This window comes from Myotis davidii, unplaced genomic scaffold (assembly GCF_000327345.1).
Source record: "Myotis davidii unplaced genomic scaffold, ASM32734v1 scaffold1488, whole genome shotgun sequence".
Taxonomy (NCBI): domain Eukaryota; kingdom Metazoa; phylum Chordata; class Mammalia; order Chiroptera; family Vespertilionidae; genus Myotis; species Myotis davidii.
The window spans coordinates 362781-376382 of NW_006298871.1; the positions used below are offsets into that span (position 1 = coordinate 362781).

General features: G+C 43.6%; 1 protein-coding gene across 4 annotated transcripts in view; it reads right to left on the reverse strand.

Moving 5' to 3' along the window:
* Nucleotides 1-7814: 7814 nt before the first annotated feature.
* TPK1 (thiamin pyrophosphokinase 1) overlaps nt 7815-13602 on the reverse strand; it is a 271443-nt gene continuing 265655 nt past the window's right edge. For 3 of the 4 annotated variants that reach the window (XM_015570986.1, XM_006774520.2, XM_015570984.1), the window contains one exon: nt 7815-9986. In XM_015570986.1, coding sequence (XP_015426472.1) covers nt 9868-9986 — 119 coding nt within the window. In that variant the 3' untranslated portion in view covers nt 7815-9867. The remainder of the gene's footprint in view (nt 9987-13602) is intronic. The other variant, XM_015570987.1, reaches the window with a different exon arrangement.

Here is a 13602-nt window from a genome sequence, read left to right on the forward strand (position 1 = left end):
CACTTTAACTACAAACAATCATGCTTAAGCTACATAATCTTTACTCCCTGGAATGGAGATAAGAAACGCCCTAACCTTTGTAATAGAAATTGACAGGATTAAAATCAACTGGTATAAATACGGATGTAACAAGACAATAAATGACAGAACTTCTCTAGAGATCCAGACCAGAACTTGGCTGGAGATCCTGGCTAGGCTGCTGATCAACTGAATGCTGTCTCCGTGTCATTCCTTTTTCGCCGACTCCGTCCACACCTTTGGGAACCCCTGGACCTGCTGGGGTTGGACCCCAGCACACCCCTGCTCTAGCCCTTGCTCTGAAGTTAGCCAATTTAGTTCCTCCCCATATGTCCCTGGTGTTTTCAAGCTGCTACCCCTCCCTGGAGCTCAGAGGGAGGGAGTTTGTGGGCAAGCCTGTGTACAGATTAAGATCTGTAGTCCCTAGGTCTCTAGCAGCCTCTGGCTTAACAGCCACAACCCCCCTGGTTTCCACAGCAGGTATTATGGGGATTCCACTTCCTGGCACTGGTGCCCTGGGCTGGGACCCCTTGTTCCTCAGTGGGGACCTCTCAAGCCAAAATATCCCCCATTTCCTAACCCCTACACTGAGGGTGAGGGACGTGCCTGTCCCATCTCTCAGGCCCTCCTACCACTCTCCATGTGGCTGCTGCTTTACATCCTTAGTTATAGGACTTCTGCTTAGCTAATCTTCAGGTGGTTGTTCTGTAACATAGTTGTGATTTTGACGTGGTTGTGGGAGGAGGTGAGCATGGTGTTACGTACTCTGTCACCTTGACTAGAAGTCCAGAGTCAGAACAGATTTGTCAGTAACGTTTGTTGAATGAATACATGATTGAATAAGCTTAGATTTTGTTTATGAAAAAAATGGTTTTGGAATAAGAAAATAAATACTATCTTAATGCCTGAAAAAATGCAGAGGGAATCAGAAAGTGGGCATCTCCACACTGGGACGTCCTGTTGCACGTGTGTCCATCTTCGCCACTCTGTCCGTCTGTCTTCCTGGGCCCGTCTGCCTATGCACTCCTATTTACTAGTGCCCTTGAGACTCTGCCTCTGCGAGTCTCTGTAATGTTAGATGATCTTATTAAAATGTGATTTCTTTTTATCTTACATATAGGGATTTTAAATATTTTAAATCACATAATATAATTATATTACAAAAAATAAAATTTTATTTTACATGCTTATTTTCTTAAAAAATATAGGAAACAGTAGATAAAAGAAAAAAATTACCTCAGATTTCACTATTCAAAGCTAACCATGGTAAAAAATTAAATATATTCTCTTCCAGTACTCACAGTTACACGGTTACGCTCAATCCCTTTATATAATTTTTTCACAAACATCTTGTTTACTAGATGGATACACCGAAGTCCACCTACTGCAAGGTTAGCTGCTCTGTTAATATTTGAAGGTGATGCTCACTACCTTCCCAAATGGGGCAGAAAAGGGAAGAATCGTTCCTTTCTCTTCCCATCCCCTTCACCCAAGCGAAGGTCCCATTTTACTCTTCATTGTCTCCATTGCCACACATCTTTTCTTTTTTCCTTCCCTCTTTTTCCACACACACACCTCTCTCTCTCTCTCTCTCTCTCTCTCTCTCTCTCTCTCTCATTCATGTAGTTAACATGGGAGCCCATGAGGGCATCAGACCTGTGTCTGCCTGAGGCAGGCACTCATATCTGTGTTTAAGGACAGAAATATGTCAGTTTGGAATATTCCAATTAACTGGACTTTCTGCTTTATTGAAAGTTAACTCATTTGTTTTGTTTTTATTTCTTATTGAGGTAACATTGGATATTAACACATTGCAGACCAGTAGTTTTATTGCTAGCTTTACCCAGTGGCCAGATAAGTTTCTATTGAATGAGTACAAATTTTTTTTTACATAAATGTTAAAGGCACGCTTTAAAATTAAATACCCATTGCATTTTGAAGTTACTTATTACATGTTCTTATAAGTGAATATCTTTTTAAAGTATGATACTTTATAAAACACTGTGTAATATGAAGCGAGAGTTCTTGTGATCGTCCGCAATGTGTTAACATTTTGTAAGCTCCAGGTGTATGTCTAGTTTCCATACGTCACATATAATTGACCCCCCCTTTACCCATTTCACCCTCCCAGCACCCACCTTGCCCTCTGATAAGCACCAATCTGTTGCCTGTATCTATGAGTTTGGTGAGTGAAATTATACTTTTTCTGTTCTTTTCTGTCTGACTTACCTCACTTAGCTTAACACCCTCTTGTTACAAATGGCAGTATTTTGTCTTTTTTATTGTTGAGTGGTATTCCATTGTGCATATCTGTAGATGTCCATAAACATCGTCTGTCCCTTCATTCTTCAGTGGACACTTAGGCTGCTTCCATGTTCTGGCCATTGTGACCAATACAGTCAGGGACAGGGGCAGGTTAGCCCGTGGTGGTAGTGGGACAGCACAGGGTCGGCCTTCTGTCCGGGACTTTGAACTCTCCTCCAGCCAGGGAAGCTATTGTCCCCCGTTCTTTCATCTGCGTCCTTGCACACGTCACCAGCCATACATCTTCACACTAGAAACCCGACAACAGATGCAATAGCAGTACATTTTCAGTGGGGCCATAGAAATACATTTGCAAAAAAAAATACAAAGCTAACTAAGCTTCTGATGATTTTAGCTCAGCCGCACACGTCTCAAAAGCAGCATATATCTCCTCCCTCAAACTTCAGGTAGGTATAAAATGTTGGCTTTCCTGGGGAGTTATTCAACACAGAATTTTGGGGATTAATTTAGGGGCCAGATCCCACAAGTGTCTGTTCAACCTAGGTGAGCCCCAGCGAGCTTGAGGTTTGAGAGTGAGGGAGTCCGTTTTGTGGCTCTGGATGGCAAACATGTCAGGTGATTGTTTTTTACACATGGATGAAATGTGCCTCCCATAGAGTCTACAACAGGACCTGGTATAGGGAATGTTTTGAGGAGGCTAGAATATGAATAAGTAGGAAATTCTGGAACTCAGGGCTTTTTCTAACTCCTAATTCTTTGTAGTCAATCCATTCATCCTATTCCCCGGCCCCCATTCTTTTTTTTAATGTTTTCATTGATGTTTAGAGAGAGAGGAAGGGAGAGGGGTAGAGACATAGAAACATCAATGTGAGAGGAACATCATCCATTGGCTGTCTCCTACACGGCCCTACTGGGGATCTAGCCAGCAGCCCAGGCATGTGCCCTGACTGGAATCAAACCATGACCTCTTGGTTCCTGCATTGATGCTCAATCACTGAGCCATGCCTCTGGGCCATCCTATCCCCTTTGATGTAATATTTACTTAATTTTTATGCTTTGGAGATTCTGATAAATTGCACATCTACCCAAGAGAAAGGTTAAGCCTACGGCAACTTGGAAAATGATTTCTTCCTGGAAACAGGAATGAAAAGTAATAGTGTCAATGTGACTAACACTAGGTTTGCATTTGCATTTCTATAGATACACAATTACTAGCAATATCTCATATAGAGGGGAAATTACAAAAATGATATGAATATCCACTTCTTAAAACGTAGGACAATTTTTTTCTTTTTGTGGACAACTTACTTTCTACCTAAAAATAAATCTCTCTTTGACCTCCATTTAGCCTTAAAAAGAATATACTGGCTTCTTTATTATCTATTTTTTTTCCTCATGAAACTCATTCTTCAATGCCATTGGCATACAAATGTTTAACTGACCACGTTGCTGGATTCCTTGCTATGGTATTGAATAAAAACTTGGATTAAAAGGTCAACTTTAAAATATGCATAATTCACTGACTAAAAGCGATCCCAACAACTCTGCACCACTTCTCCTCACCCCATTATTCACGGAGGCTCCCCTGAATTTTAAGAAGTGCCAGTAAAAGGGCAGAATGTGTAAACGTTTGGGATCTAGGAAATTTTTTTTTTTTCCTGAATAGGGAATGAAAGGTAAAGTGAAAAGTGTTTCTTAAATTAACAAAATTGGCATAGTAGAGAGAGAATTGACGGACACTTAATATTTCCTAGAGCACAAAACAGTGAAACCTCTGTTATTCTAAGAAAGCCCTTGCTCTGTGTCCTTCACATATTTGGTTCCATAGCCAGTGTATTGAAAGCCACCCTGTTTTTGAGACTATTCTTCAAATTTTATAGCCAATAATATTGGGGTTATCCAGCAGTTTGCAGTGGGGCTCAAGTGTAGGAATTTAAGGGACAGGTGAGCAGAATATCTTAATATTACATAGAAAGCTGCTTTATGCATTGTACAAATATGTGCTGAGAATGTGTGTTAGTAAAAGTAATATGAGGACAAGTTTTTTTTTGGAAAAGATAAGTTTGTTTTCCAATAAAAACTAATTATTTTTGTGGCATTCATTTTTTTTTAAAGTTAGATTATAGTGTTATTTATTATGAAGGGTACTTAAAGTAACAGGTAAAGAGGTTTACGTGGGTAATTCAGTTGGAGATAGCATATCTATTTATGGTTTTAGATGCCTCAGGCTAATTTTATGTGCAAGTTAAAGGTTTCATTTGTGGAACAAGTAGATGTAAAACAAAGAAAATATCAGAATGGAATGCCATGGTTTCCAAGTGTTTAAAAATAGCATGTATTTTTGTCTGTAGTCTACGTCAACTCATGGCCAAGGTCATTCCTTGAACCCCCAAAGCTGGAAATAGCTCCAGCTACAAGCTTTCCAACTCCGGAAAATGTGTAACCTCTTATTTTCTATTTCCCCTGCAAGTGGGGCCAAACGTGCTCTTCCCATTGCTTCCAACCTCGACTCTTTTAGTCCACACTGACCTTCCAACCCTGCCAGTGCCTGCCACGCTGCCTCCACTTGTCCTTATCTGTCTCCTTCAAGCAGCCCCCAGTTCCTCAGTCTTTGCTCTTCTCTTCTTTGTGACTATGGTGTGGCTAGCCATGTTGAGCCGTGGGTGACGTCTGTAAGCCCAGCCTTGGGACCATGCAGTGACTTCCTTTGTCAGATGTGCATGAGCGAGCGGTAGAACCAGGACTCTCCAGTCGAGAATTACAATCATGTCTTTAGGGCTGAGAGACCTGTTCAGGGGGAGCTTTAGCATCTCTTCTCAAATCTTGCCAAGTTAGGAATCAAGCAAGGAAACGAGTAAGTTTTCAGGGACCAGGGAGCGATGCAGTGTATTCCGGGGCCTGGGCACACGTGGGAGGTTAGTCACTGCACCAGTGGTACAGTGGCACCACAGGTACCGCCTGCAGAGCCACTGCAGACAGAGGATGCAGCAGATAGTGAGGGACATGAGTTCATGCTCCCCAGGGGTTTACATTCTTAGCAGAGAATTGATAATGTTAAGCAACTAAAACAAAATTAATTCTGCCATCCAGATGGGACTTGGCTCAGTTCCCACCTAATTTTGTACCCATAATTTCCCATATTTATTGTCTGAGAATATAACTACCTATTAAACATTCACTAGTCTTTAAAAGAAATACATACTTACGATATAATTTTTAATCTTTTGTCAATTCCTTTTATTGTCAGTTAAAATGCTTTTCAACACTTGGGCGAACACAGTATTATATGTCTTTGATTTCCGGGATCTCGGGGATGGCTGTGAGTCTATTAGGAATTTCTTATTTCTCAGCTGCGGGCGACCTTGGGGCCCTGCTCAGGTTTTGCAGGGAAGGCATTTGTTTCTCTCTGGCCATAGGGCACAAGTCCCTGGACCTGTTCACCCCTCCATTACCTGTGAGGAAGGATGATGTGTTCACCTCTCCATTACCTGTGAGGAATGATGTTGCCATGACCTGCTTCTCAGGGAGCTGCTGTATGGTCAGTGGTGACATCATGCACCAGCTCCGAGCCTCCAGGGGTGCCCAGCCAATGGTGAATCATTGATCCTGGCTGCCTGGAGGAGTGTTGTGAGAAGGGGCTCATCAGAAAAGAAATAGGATTAATAAGTGAAATCGGCTGTGGGCAAGGAAGGGCTAACTTGTATGTTCAAGGAATTTTCCGTTTCCCACATATTGACTCCCTGGGAATGGGGTGGCCTTGTGCTTTCAGATTTGATCTCGCCCAGGCATAGGATCATTTATTTTATTCTGAATAGGATGCCATCGATACAACGTAAGAAACTAGCGGCCCCCTTCCCCAGTGCGGCTAACTGACTTTATAGTCCCAAGTAGGCTAGTCCTCTTAGCACACATATAGTAAACAAACTATCATTATTAAATGCTGAAGCAGTAAATTACACTCATATTGTCCTGAATATAGGAAAGACGTATATGCTCAAGGCAGAACTCTTGCACACACACATTTTTTAAAAATGTGCTTTTATCCATTTTTATTCCACCCCTCGGTGGGTTTTCTCACTATAGAATAGAGTTCTTGTTCTTCAATTTAGAATAAGACTATTAGGGCACTGTATGTGTTCCTGGTGGGCCATGGTGAACAGTTTGACAGGCACACTCTGGAGAGGACAGTTTCTCCCGTCACTGACTTGGCACTGACCCTCCTTCTCAGTCACGTCAGGTCCATGTGCACTTTGTTTTGCTCGTTCAGGTGAGTCTTTGGGAAGCATGAACCTGAGCAGCAGCATAAGCAAGGTCTGTCACGGAGGCACTGCACACGTTAGAAGCGTAGCTCCAGCCACTAGCTTGTGACGGCCCGCCTGTCTCAGCCGCCGCCTCCTTGCCGAGTGATCCTCCGTATGTCCTGAAATGGCCCTAGTTCTCAGAGAAAACTGCTGCCTGCTTAGCAGACGTTAAAGAATGCAGACATACAGAGCTGGTGGGCAAGAGTAGGGTTATGGTTGTTTGTATGGAAACTAATATAATTAATAACTAACAATATGAGAATAAACTGTTTCGTGAACTCGCATCTGTAAACCTATGTTTGCCCACCCCTGTATTACTCTGCACGACCTCCAGCTGGGGCTGGGGTCCACTCCCAGTTCCCGACCACACAGAAGCCTTATTCCATCTCAGACCACCTGCGGATCCCCAGCTGCTGGAAGAGAAGAGCTGTCACTAATCGGAGACTGAGGTAACTCAGGGCCATTCTGGGGAGACCATCTCTAGGTTTATAAAAGCTATAAATCTGACCTATGTGAGGAAGACTGAAGCCAAAGGGGCCAAGGAACCCAGTGGTTTTCCCAGCAGGGCCCAGCGTCGTTTCTCTTAAGGCCGTAATCGGGAGGTCAGACCCGAACTGGACAGGTGTGCGGGCAGAGGGGCAGCCGGAGAGGCCTGGCAGGTTCCCCAGTGACCTGAGATCTCTGCAGGCTCAGTGTTAGTGTAAAAGCAAGCAGTGGAGCTCTGGCCAGTGTGGCTCAGTTGGTTGGTGTGTCATCCGTATGCCAAGTGGTGGCGTGTTTGATTCCTGGTCAGGGCACATTCCTAGGGTGCAGGTTCGATCCCTGGTTGGGGTGCATATGGGGGGCAACTGGTTGATGTTTCTTTTTCTCTCTTTCCCATCCTCTCTAAAAATCAATAAACACATTCTCAGGTGAGGATTGAAAATCAACATCTTTAAATGATGTAGTCAGGTAGCAGAAAATGGCACTTAAGTAGATTTAGGAATGGAAGGGGTCAAATGCCTCATTCTTCAGGAATCTGGCAGGAATGGGGAGGGGGCCCTCTGCCTTCCATGGGGGCGGGGCGGGGTAGAGGGGGAGTGGGTGCTGATGTGACTGCGTCACAGCGGGTGGTGGTGTGGGGAAGTCTCAGTGCTGCCTCCATTAGTGCTAATACAGTAAACTGTATTCCTTTAGCTAAATGTCCACTTAACACTGGTAAGATTTTCAGGTTAAATAGCACATGCATTCTTTTGTGGTAAAATCTTAAAACAATGGACATGTTTATTTTACATGCTGTGAACACATTCCTAGTAATGAATCCATAGCGGCTGAGCCCCGACTTGTGCGGTAAAGTGGCAACAGGTGCTGAGAATGCCCCCACCTGACCCGGCATTCACTGCGTTCCAGTTTCCATTGGTGCAGGTGTGGTGTGGAGTCTTGGGCAAGCTTTTCTGCTGGAGGTTCCGAGTAAATGAGCTGAAGGAGCCGGTGCGGGCCCACCTTCCCCGGCTGCTGTGCATTTGTCTGTGTGGTGAGGGGGAGCGGGTGGCATGTGGACAGGAGCTCTGGGCTCCGCGTTTGTGCTGAGAAGAATGGACGGACCTAGCGGTGGCTCTCCCTGCAGCACTGGGCGTGAGCTCCGTGGGCCCTCCCGCGCTGGCCATGCTCTTCCTCCTCCAGCTTCCTCCACTTCCTCTACCCTGGCAGGGCCTTCTCTCTCCCTTCCCCTCCAGCTTAGAAAGCTCTTGAAAAGCAATCTACCTGTCCTTCCTTTCTCAGTCCTAGAGGGTACACAGGTCCATGCCTAATCCTATTTTATAGGGGGGTCACAGGTAAACACCGGCACAGGGGATCTGGAGAGGAACTCCCAGGGAGAGAGGTTAGAGGATGTATTAATAATAATTCTGGTTGTTCTCCGAAATCAGATGAGTGAAGTATTGCCCTTACTAATCATCCTTTGAGCAAATCTTTTTTAAAATGTAGAAACACTGAGGTGAGAGGTTGGTGATAATGAAGTAGCTGAGGAAGATTGCTTTCTTTAATACTGACCACACACGTGCACATTGAACATTTTTATTTGATATCTGGATTCCAGTCGCACACACGTTGGCACAGGTGGTTAAGAGGCTCTCACGGTTACCTGCGCGCTGGCTCAGAGAGGCCCTCTCGTAGCACCAGGAGGAAAGAGCTGCTGGTCCCTTTCCCACAGCGGCAGCCACTGGCAGGTCCTTCTACTTCCTGGTTTATGTGGCCACACACGGTTTGGGAAACGGGACAGAAAGGGTAAGAGGCTAGAGGAGGGTCTAATCCTAACAGCAGCGTGAGTACGTTTCAGCGCCGGGGCTAACGCTCTCACCCTGTGCAGGATCTGCCCAGGAACCGCCCGGCAGGGTTTGGGCCCTGAGTGTGGGAACGGGCTCTGGGCCCTCCATCCAGTCCCTCCATTTCCAGGTGAGGAGAGGGCTCCGGGGAGTCAGGTGAATGGGGCACAGGAACGCAGGCTCCTCAGTGCACGGAGCTCACTCATCCCACAGGCTGCCAGGCTCGTGTTCTGGTCATCGGGTAAGCGTGTTGCCTGCGAGCCAGTGTTTCTCAGTCTGAGGTGTGTCAGGAGTGATTCCACTTCTGGGCTTGCTGTGCACAGTGGTCTCAGTCCAGGCTGCAAGGCAATGAGGCAGCTTTGGGGAGTCTCCCAGGGCTTTATGAATGCATGCCATTTCTCTTTTCACCCAGAGCTTCCATAACTGCCTGCTTTCAAATTTAATAATTAGGTCAATGGGTCTTATTTTTAAGAGACGGTAATAAGGCTGAAGTAAAAGGGTGCAGTCCTAACATCTCAATCTGGTAAGAAACTTTCGTCTGCTACACAGGAATCTAATGCTAAAAGGCTCGGGAGCAGCCCTGGGTGTCAAGCCCTGGAGGGTGTGCAGCAGGAGGCCTGTGTGCTGATACCAAGGAGCCCACTGAGCTTTCTCAGTTTTGAATTAAAGTCATTTTCTAGGATAAATGGAATGATTAATAACAGAAGGACAATCAGTACTGAACTGTATGGTGGAATGATCCACATTCGTTTTTCAACCGAATGTAATAGAGCTTATTTATTTTCTTAAACATAATGATTTCTCCCCTCACTGTAGAACTGAGATCTGTCATTACGTTACCTGAATTTAACTAAACATTGACAGCTTTAAAACAAGTGGGCTTAGACTCCTGCAGACCAAGGGGAACTGTGCTTGTTGAGCAATGAGCTGTTGGCAGATGAGGTAAGTTGGAGGCGGAGCTACGAAGGCCAGTCCCTGGGTCAGTTTTTGATGGCCATGGTCCAGAGGAGTGGGTGGTCCGTTTCCACGGTCACAACACCAGATCCATCGTAGGTATTGGAGGTGCTGACCAGGGTTCCAAAGCTGAGCACGTGATTTGCTATAAGAAAACGAGAAGAAAATGTTTGGTGAAAGCCAACCTTTCTCCAGTGTAGAATGAATCTGTCAACAGTTACCGAAAAACAAGTGAGCACGTGCTTTGATAGAAGATACATAAAATGTGGGTGGACGAAATACTAGTATAGGACATGGGATTTTAAAACTGGAAGTTTTTCTAACTTGCAGTAACCTCTCTTGCTGGGGCTGGTGGCTGGTGATTGACCTTTCGGATATATGCTATTCTCATAGCAAAGTTCATTAACTTTTCTTTTGTTTTCCTTATCAACGGTAAAAACAAAACCCATTTCTGTAACGTGCTATTCCATTCCTTGCCTGGTGCAATTAGAATTTTTCTTGATGATTCAGAACATGTACACCAGTCATTAAACTCTATAGCAATCCTGTTTTAGCTTCAAGTAAGCATAGGATTTTGATATTTTTTCCCCTCATAAATTAAGAAAAGGCCTTTTTTTCTGTGAATGTAATAGGAGCAAAGGTTAGAGCCAACTCCCAATGTGCAACCTTGAGTGAGCCACTGCCGCACAGCTGCAAAACAAGCACAGGAGGAGCTGTCCTGTAAACCACTTAGTTATCCAGCTGAAGGCTTGAGAGGGGTTATAATAAGAACTTACGTATTCATAAATTACATAAGTCTATATTTACACTTTCTAACACTGTGCTTGGAGTAAATGCTAGGCACAGAGTGGTGACCACACTTCTTTTTGCTTATATAAGAGCAGTTCATGTTTCCAACATGACTGTCTTATAAATATTATTATTTTTGGGTAAAATTCAGGGGAAAAATAAACAAGTGCTATGGGCCCATACTGTCAGAGTCAGGAAACCAGGAAGTTACACTGTAGTAATTCGATTGTAATGCCCACTTCCCACTAGAGGGAGCCTGTTATCTTTCTGAGGAAATATTTGGAAAGGCAATTTTAAAACTAAGCAATAGTCTTATATTACAGGATAATGTATAACTAGTATTCCTACATTCTTTAAGGAATATAATGAGTAGACTCCTGTCTGGACACATAGCAGATACTCTTCTAATCATACTCATTCCAAACCATCACTTTTCCTTCGCACTGCTCTAGATGCCTTACCTGATCGACCCAATTGCCTATAACCTGCCTGTTCCCCATCCCAAACATCCTGGCATTTGAGGCACTTCCTTACCTGACTGCTTCCTCCTACTCGCTCTTTCTTTAATAGAACATGAACGTCCTACTCCCATGAAAAGTTTCGATGTGTTCTCTCTCCTGGCACATATCTGATTTTTTCTATGCTTGCTGTATCCTTCAAGGCTAAAGTCAAGTGTCACCTTCTAGCCTGTAGAGGTCTCTTTGGTTCACTACCCACCACAGGTGGATAATAATTCCTTTTCTATTTATAAATTACTTGATCGCTTCCCTAGAAGAGACTTTGAGTATTTAGATTCTTAGTCTAGGATCAGCAAAGTATAGGTGAGTCTGAAACATCTGTTTCCAGAAAAGCAAGAGAGAGCTAAAATCAGTAGAGATTGAGAAGATAGAGAAGAATACTGAGAGTGAAGCAAAATAATATATCAAACAATAAAAAGAATCCCCGAGGCAGGGAGAGAGGAACATCTCTTCTATAGAAGAATGCTACTACTAAGGAATGAGTGATGGAATTAGAGAATTAGAAAGGCACCATTTGCAGCTGCCAGTGTAATAACTGGTTCAGGCAGGATCATCTATCAATGATGCTAAAGCCACTGAGTGAAACGTTGTTGGGGAGTAAGATATTTACAGTCTCAAAGTATTCCATGTATTACTTCCAATTTAAAAAATGTAGCAGACAGAGCTCATATCACCAGTAAAAGAACAAACTGACATTATGTGCCTCCTGATGTGATGTGACACGAACAAAAATACAACACCACTTGTGTAATAATTTTTGTCAAAATTGCTTACTTTGAATCTAATCAGCGGAAGCCATCAGACCAGCGCTGAATGGGGAACACCTGGCAGGTTAGCTGGCCTGGGCTGTTCAAAGCTGTCAGTGTCAAGGTATGTGTGTGTGTGGGCTTTTCTGAGTTAAAAGACCCTAACAGATAAGACAATTAAATATGATATATGACTTTTAAAGATATTGTAGTGGATTTAAAAATGTTATAAACAGCATCGCTGGAAAAAACCAAGGGACATGAATATAGGCAATACAATACTAATCTATCAGTGTTCTAGTTTTTGGAGTAGATAATGGCACTGTTGTTATATGGGAGAACATACTTGTTCTTGAGAGATACTTAACCCCCGAAATGCTTCAGGTTGTATCATCATGCCTTCAACATAGAGTCCCCAGCTTATGACGGTTTGACTTACAGTTTTTTGACTTTAAAATGGTGTGAGAGTAATATGCATTCAGTGGAAACTCTATTTTGAACTCTAATCTTTTCCTGGGCCAGCAATATGCACTGTGATACTGCAGCAGCAATGAAATGATGCTGCCCAACTGTAGGCTAGCGTGTGTTCTGAGCACCTGTAAAGTGGGTTGAGGCTGTGATGCTCAGTAGGTTAGGCATATCAAATGCATTTCTACTTATGATATTTTCAACCTAGGAGGGGTTTAAGCAGGATTGAAATGGTTTGGAAAGCAAAAAACACACAAAAAGAAGAATTGCATAAGTAGAAAAATGTCAACAATTGATAAATTTGGGCAAAATATATATAGATTTTGCTGTTGGTTTGAACCTTTTCAACTTTAAAATTTAGGGGAAAATGTGGGGGAAAAGGCTAAGAACTTACGAAGGGAAGTACTTTACTCTTGTTCACCATTATCTCCCTAAGAGCTGAAATAATGCCATTACAAGAATCAAATCAAGAAATGCCCATTGATTTGAAGTGCATTAAAATAAATCAAAATGAAAGAGAACGTGAGGCAAAGTTAGGAAGCAGCCATCTAGGCTGTGATGTCTGCACTAGAGCTTCTGGGAAGAACCTAAGGGGGGCTGAGCCACAGCGGGCCCACGGGAAGGAGCTCACTGACGCTCACCAAGGACAACCTTCGCTGCACTTACTGATGCAGGAGGACCTGAAATTAACTGGAATTATGTACAGGACTTAGTGCCGGCTCATGATAAGAGCAGGCTTATTCACTGCTATGCTTGCCTCCGATAACAAGCCCTCAGCTGTGCTTGCTTTTGGACATTATCTCTCAAAACCCTGATTTGCTGAAGACTCCTCCAAGGTAAGCACAGGCCACCTCTCTATCCTGACAGCCAATCTTTCTTGAATCCAAGTGGCTAAGGAAGGGCTATTATAATTCTAGTGAAAGTGGCTGCATTTATCTTTATCTCTCTCAGAAGTCACACTTCCTGTGCCCTTGGATCAAGGCTGGAAGTCATTCAAAGGCCTCGGATGCTCAATTCTTCCTTCTGTTTCCCATAAAATGGCTCATCCTCTGTCCAAAAACAATTAAACTGAGAACATGCTGCTGCTTGAAGGCATCAACACTATGTATGCCAGTTAGAAAATGTCTACTAAGATGAACACTTTCAAGTGTGTAGGCATTTCAAAATAAACCAAAAACAGTGGTATTGTTTTCTTTGCTGGAATGTGTTATGCCAGTGGTTGGCAAACTCATTAGTCAAC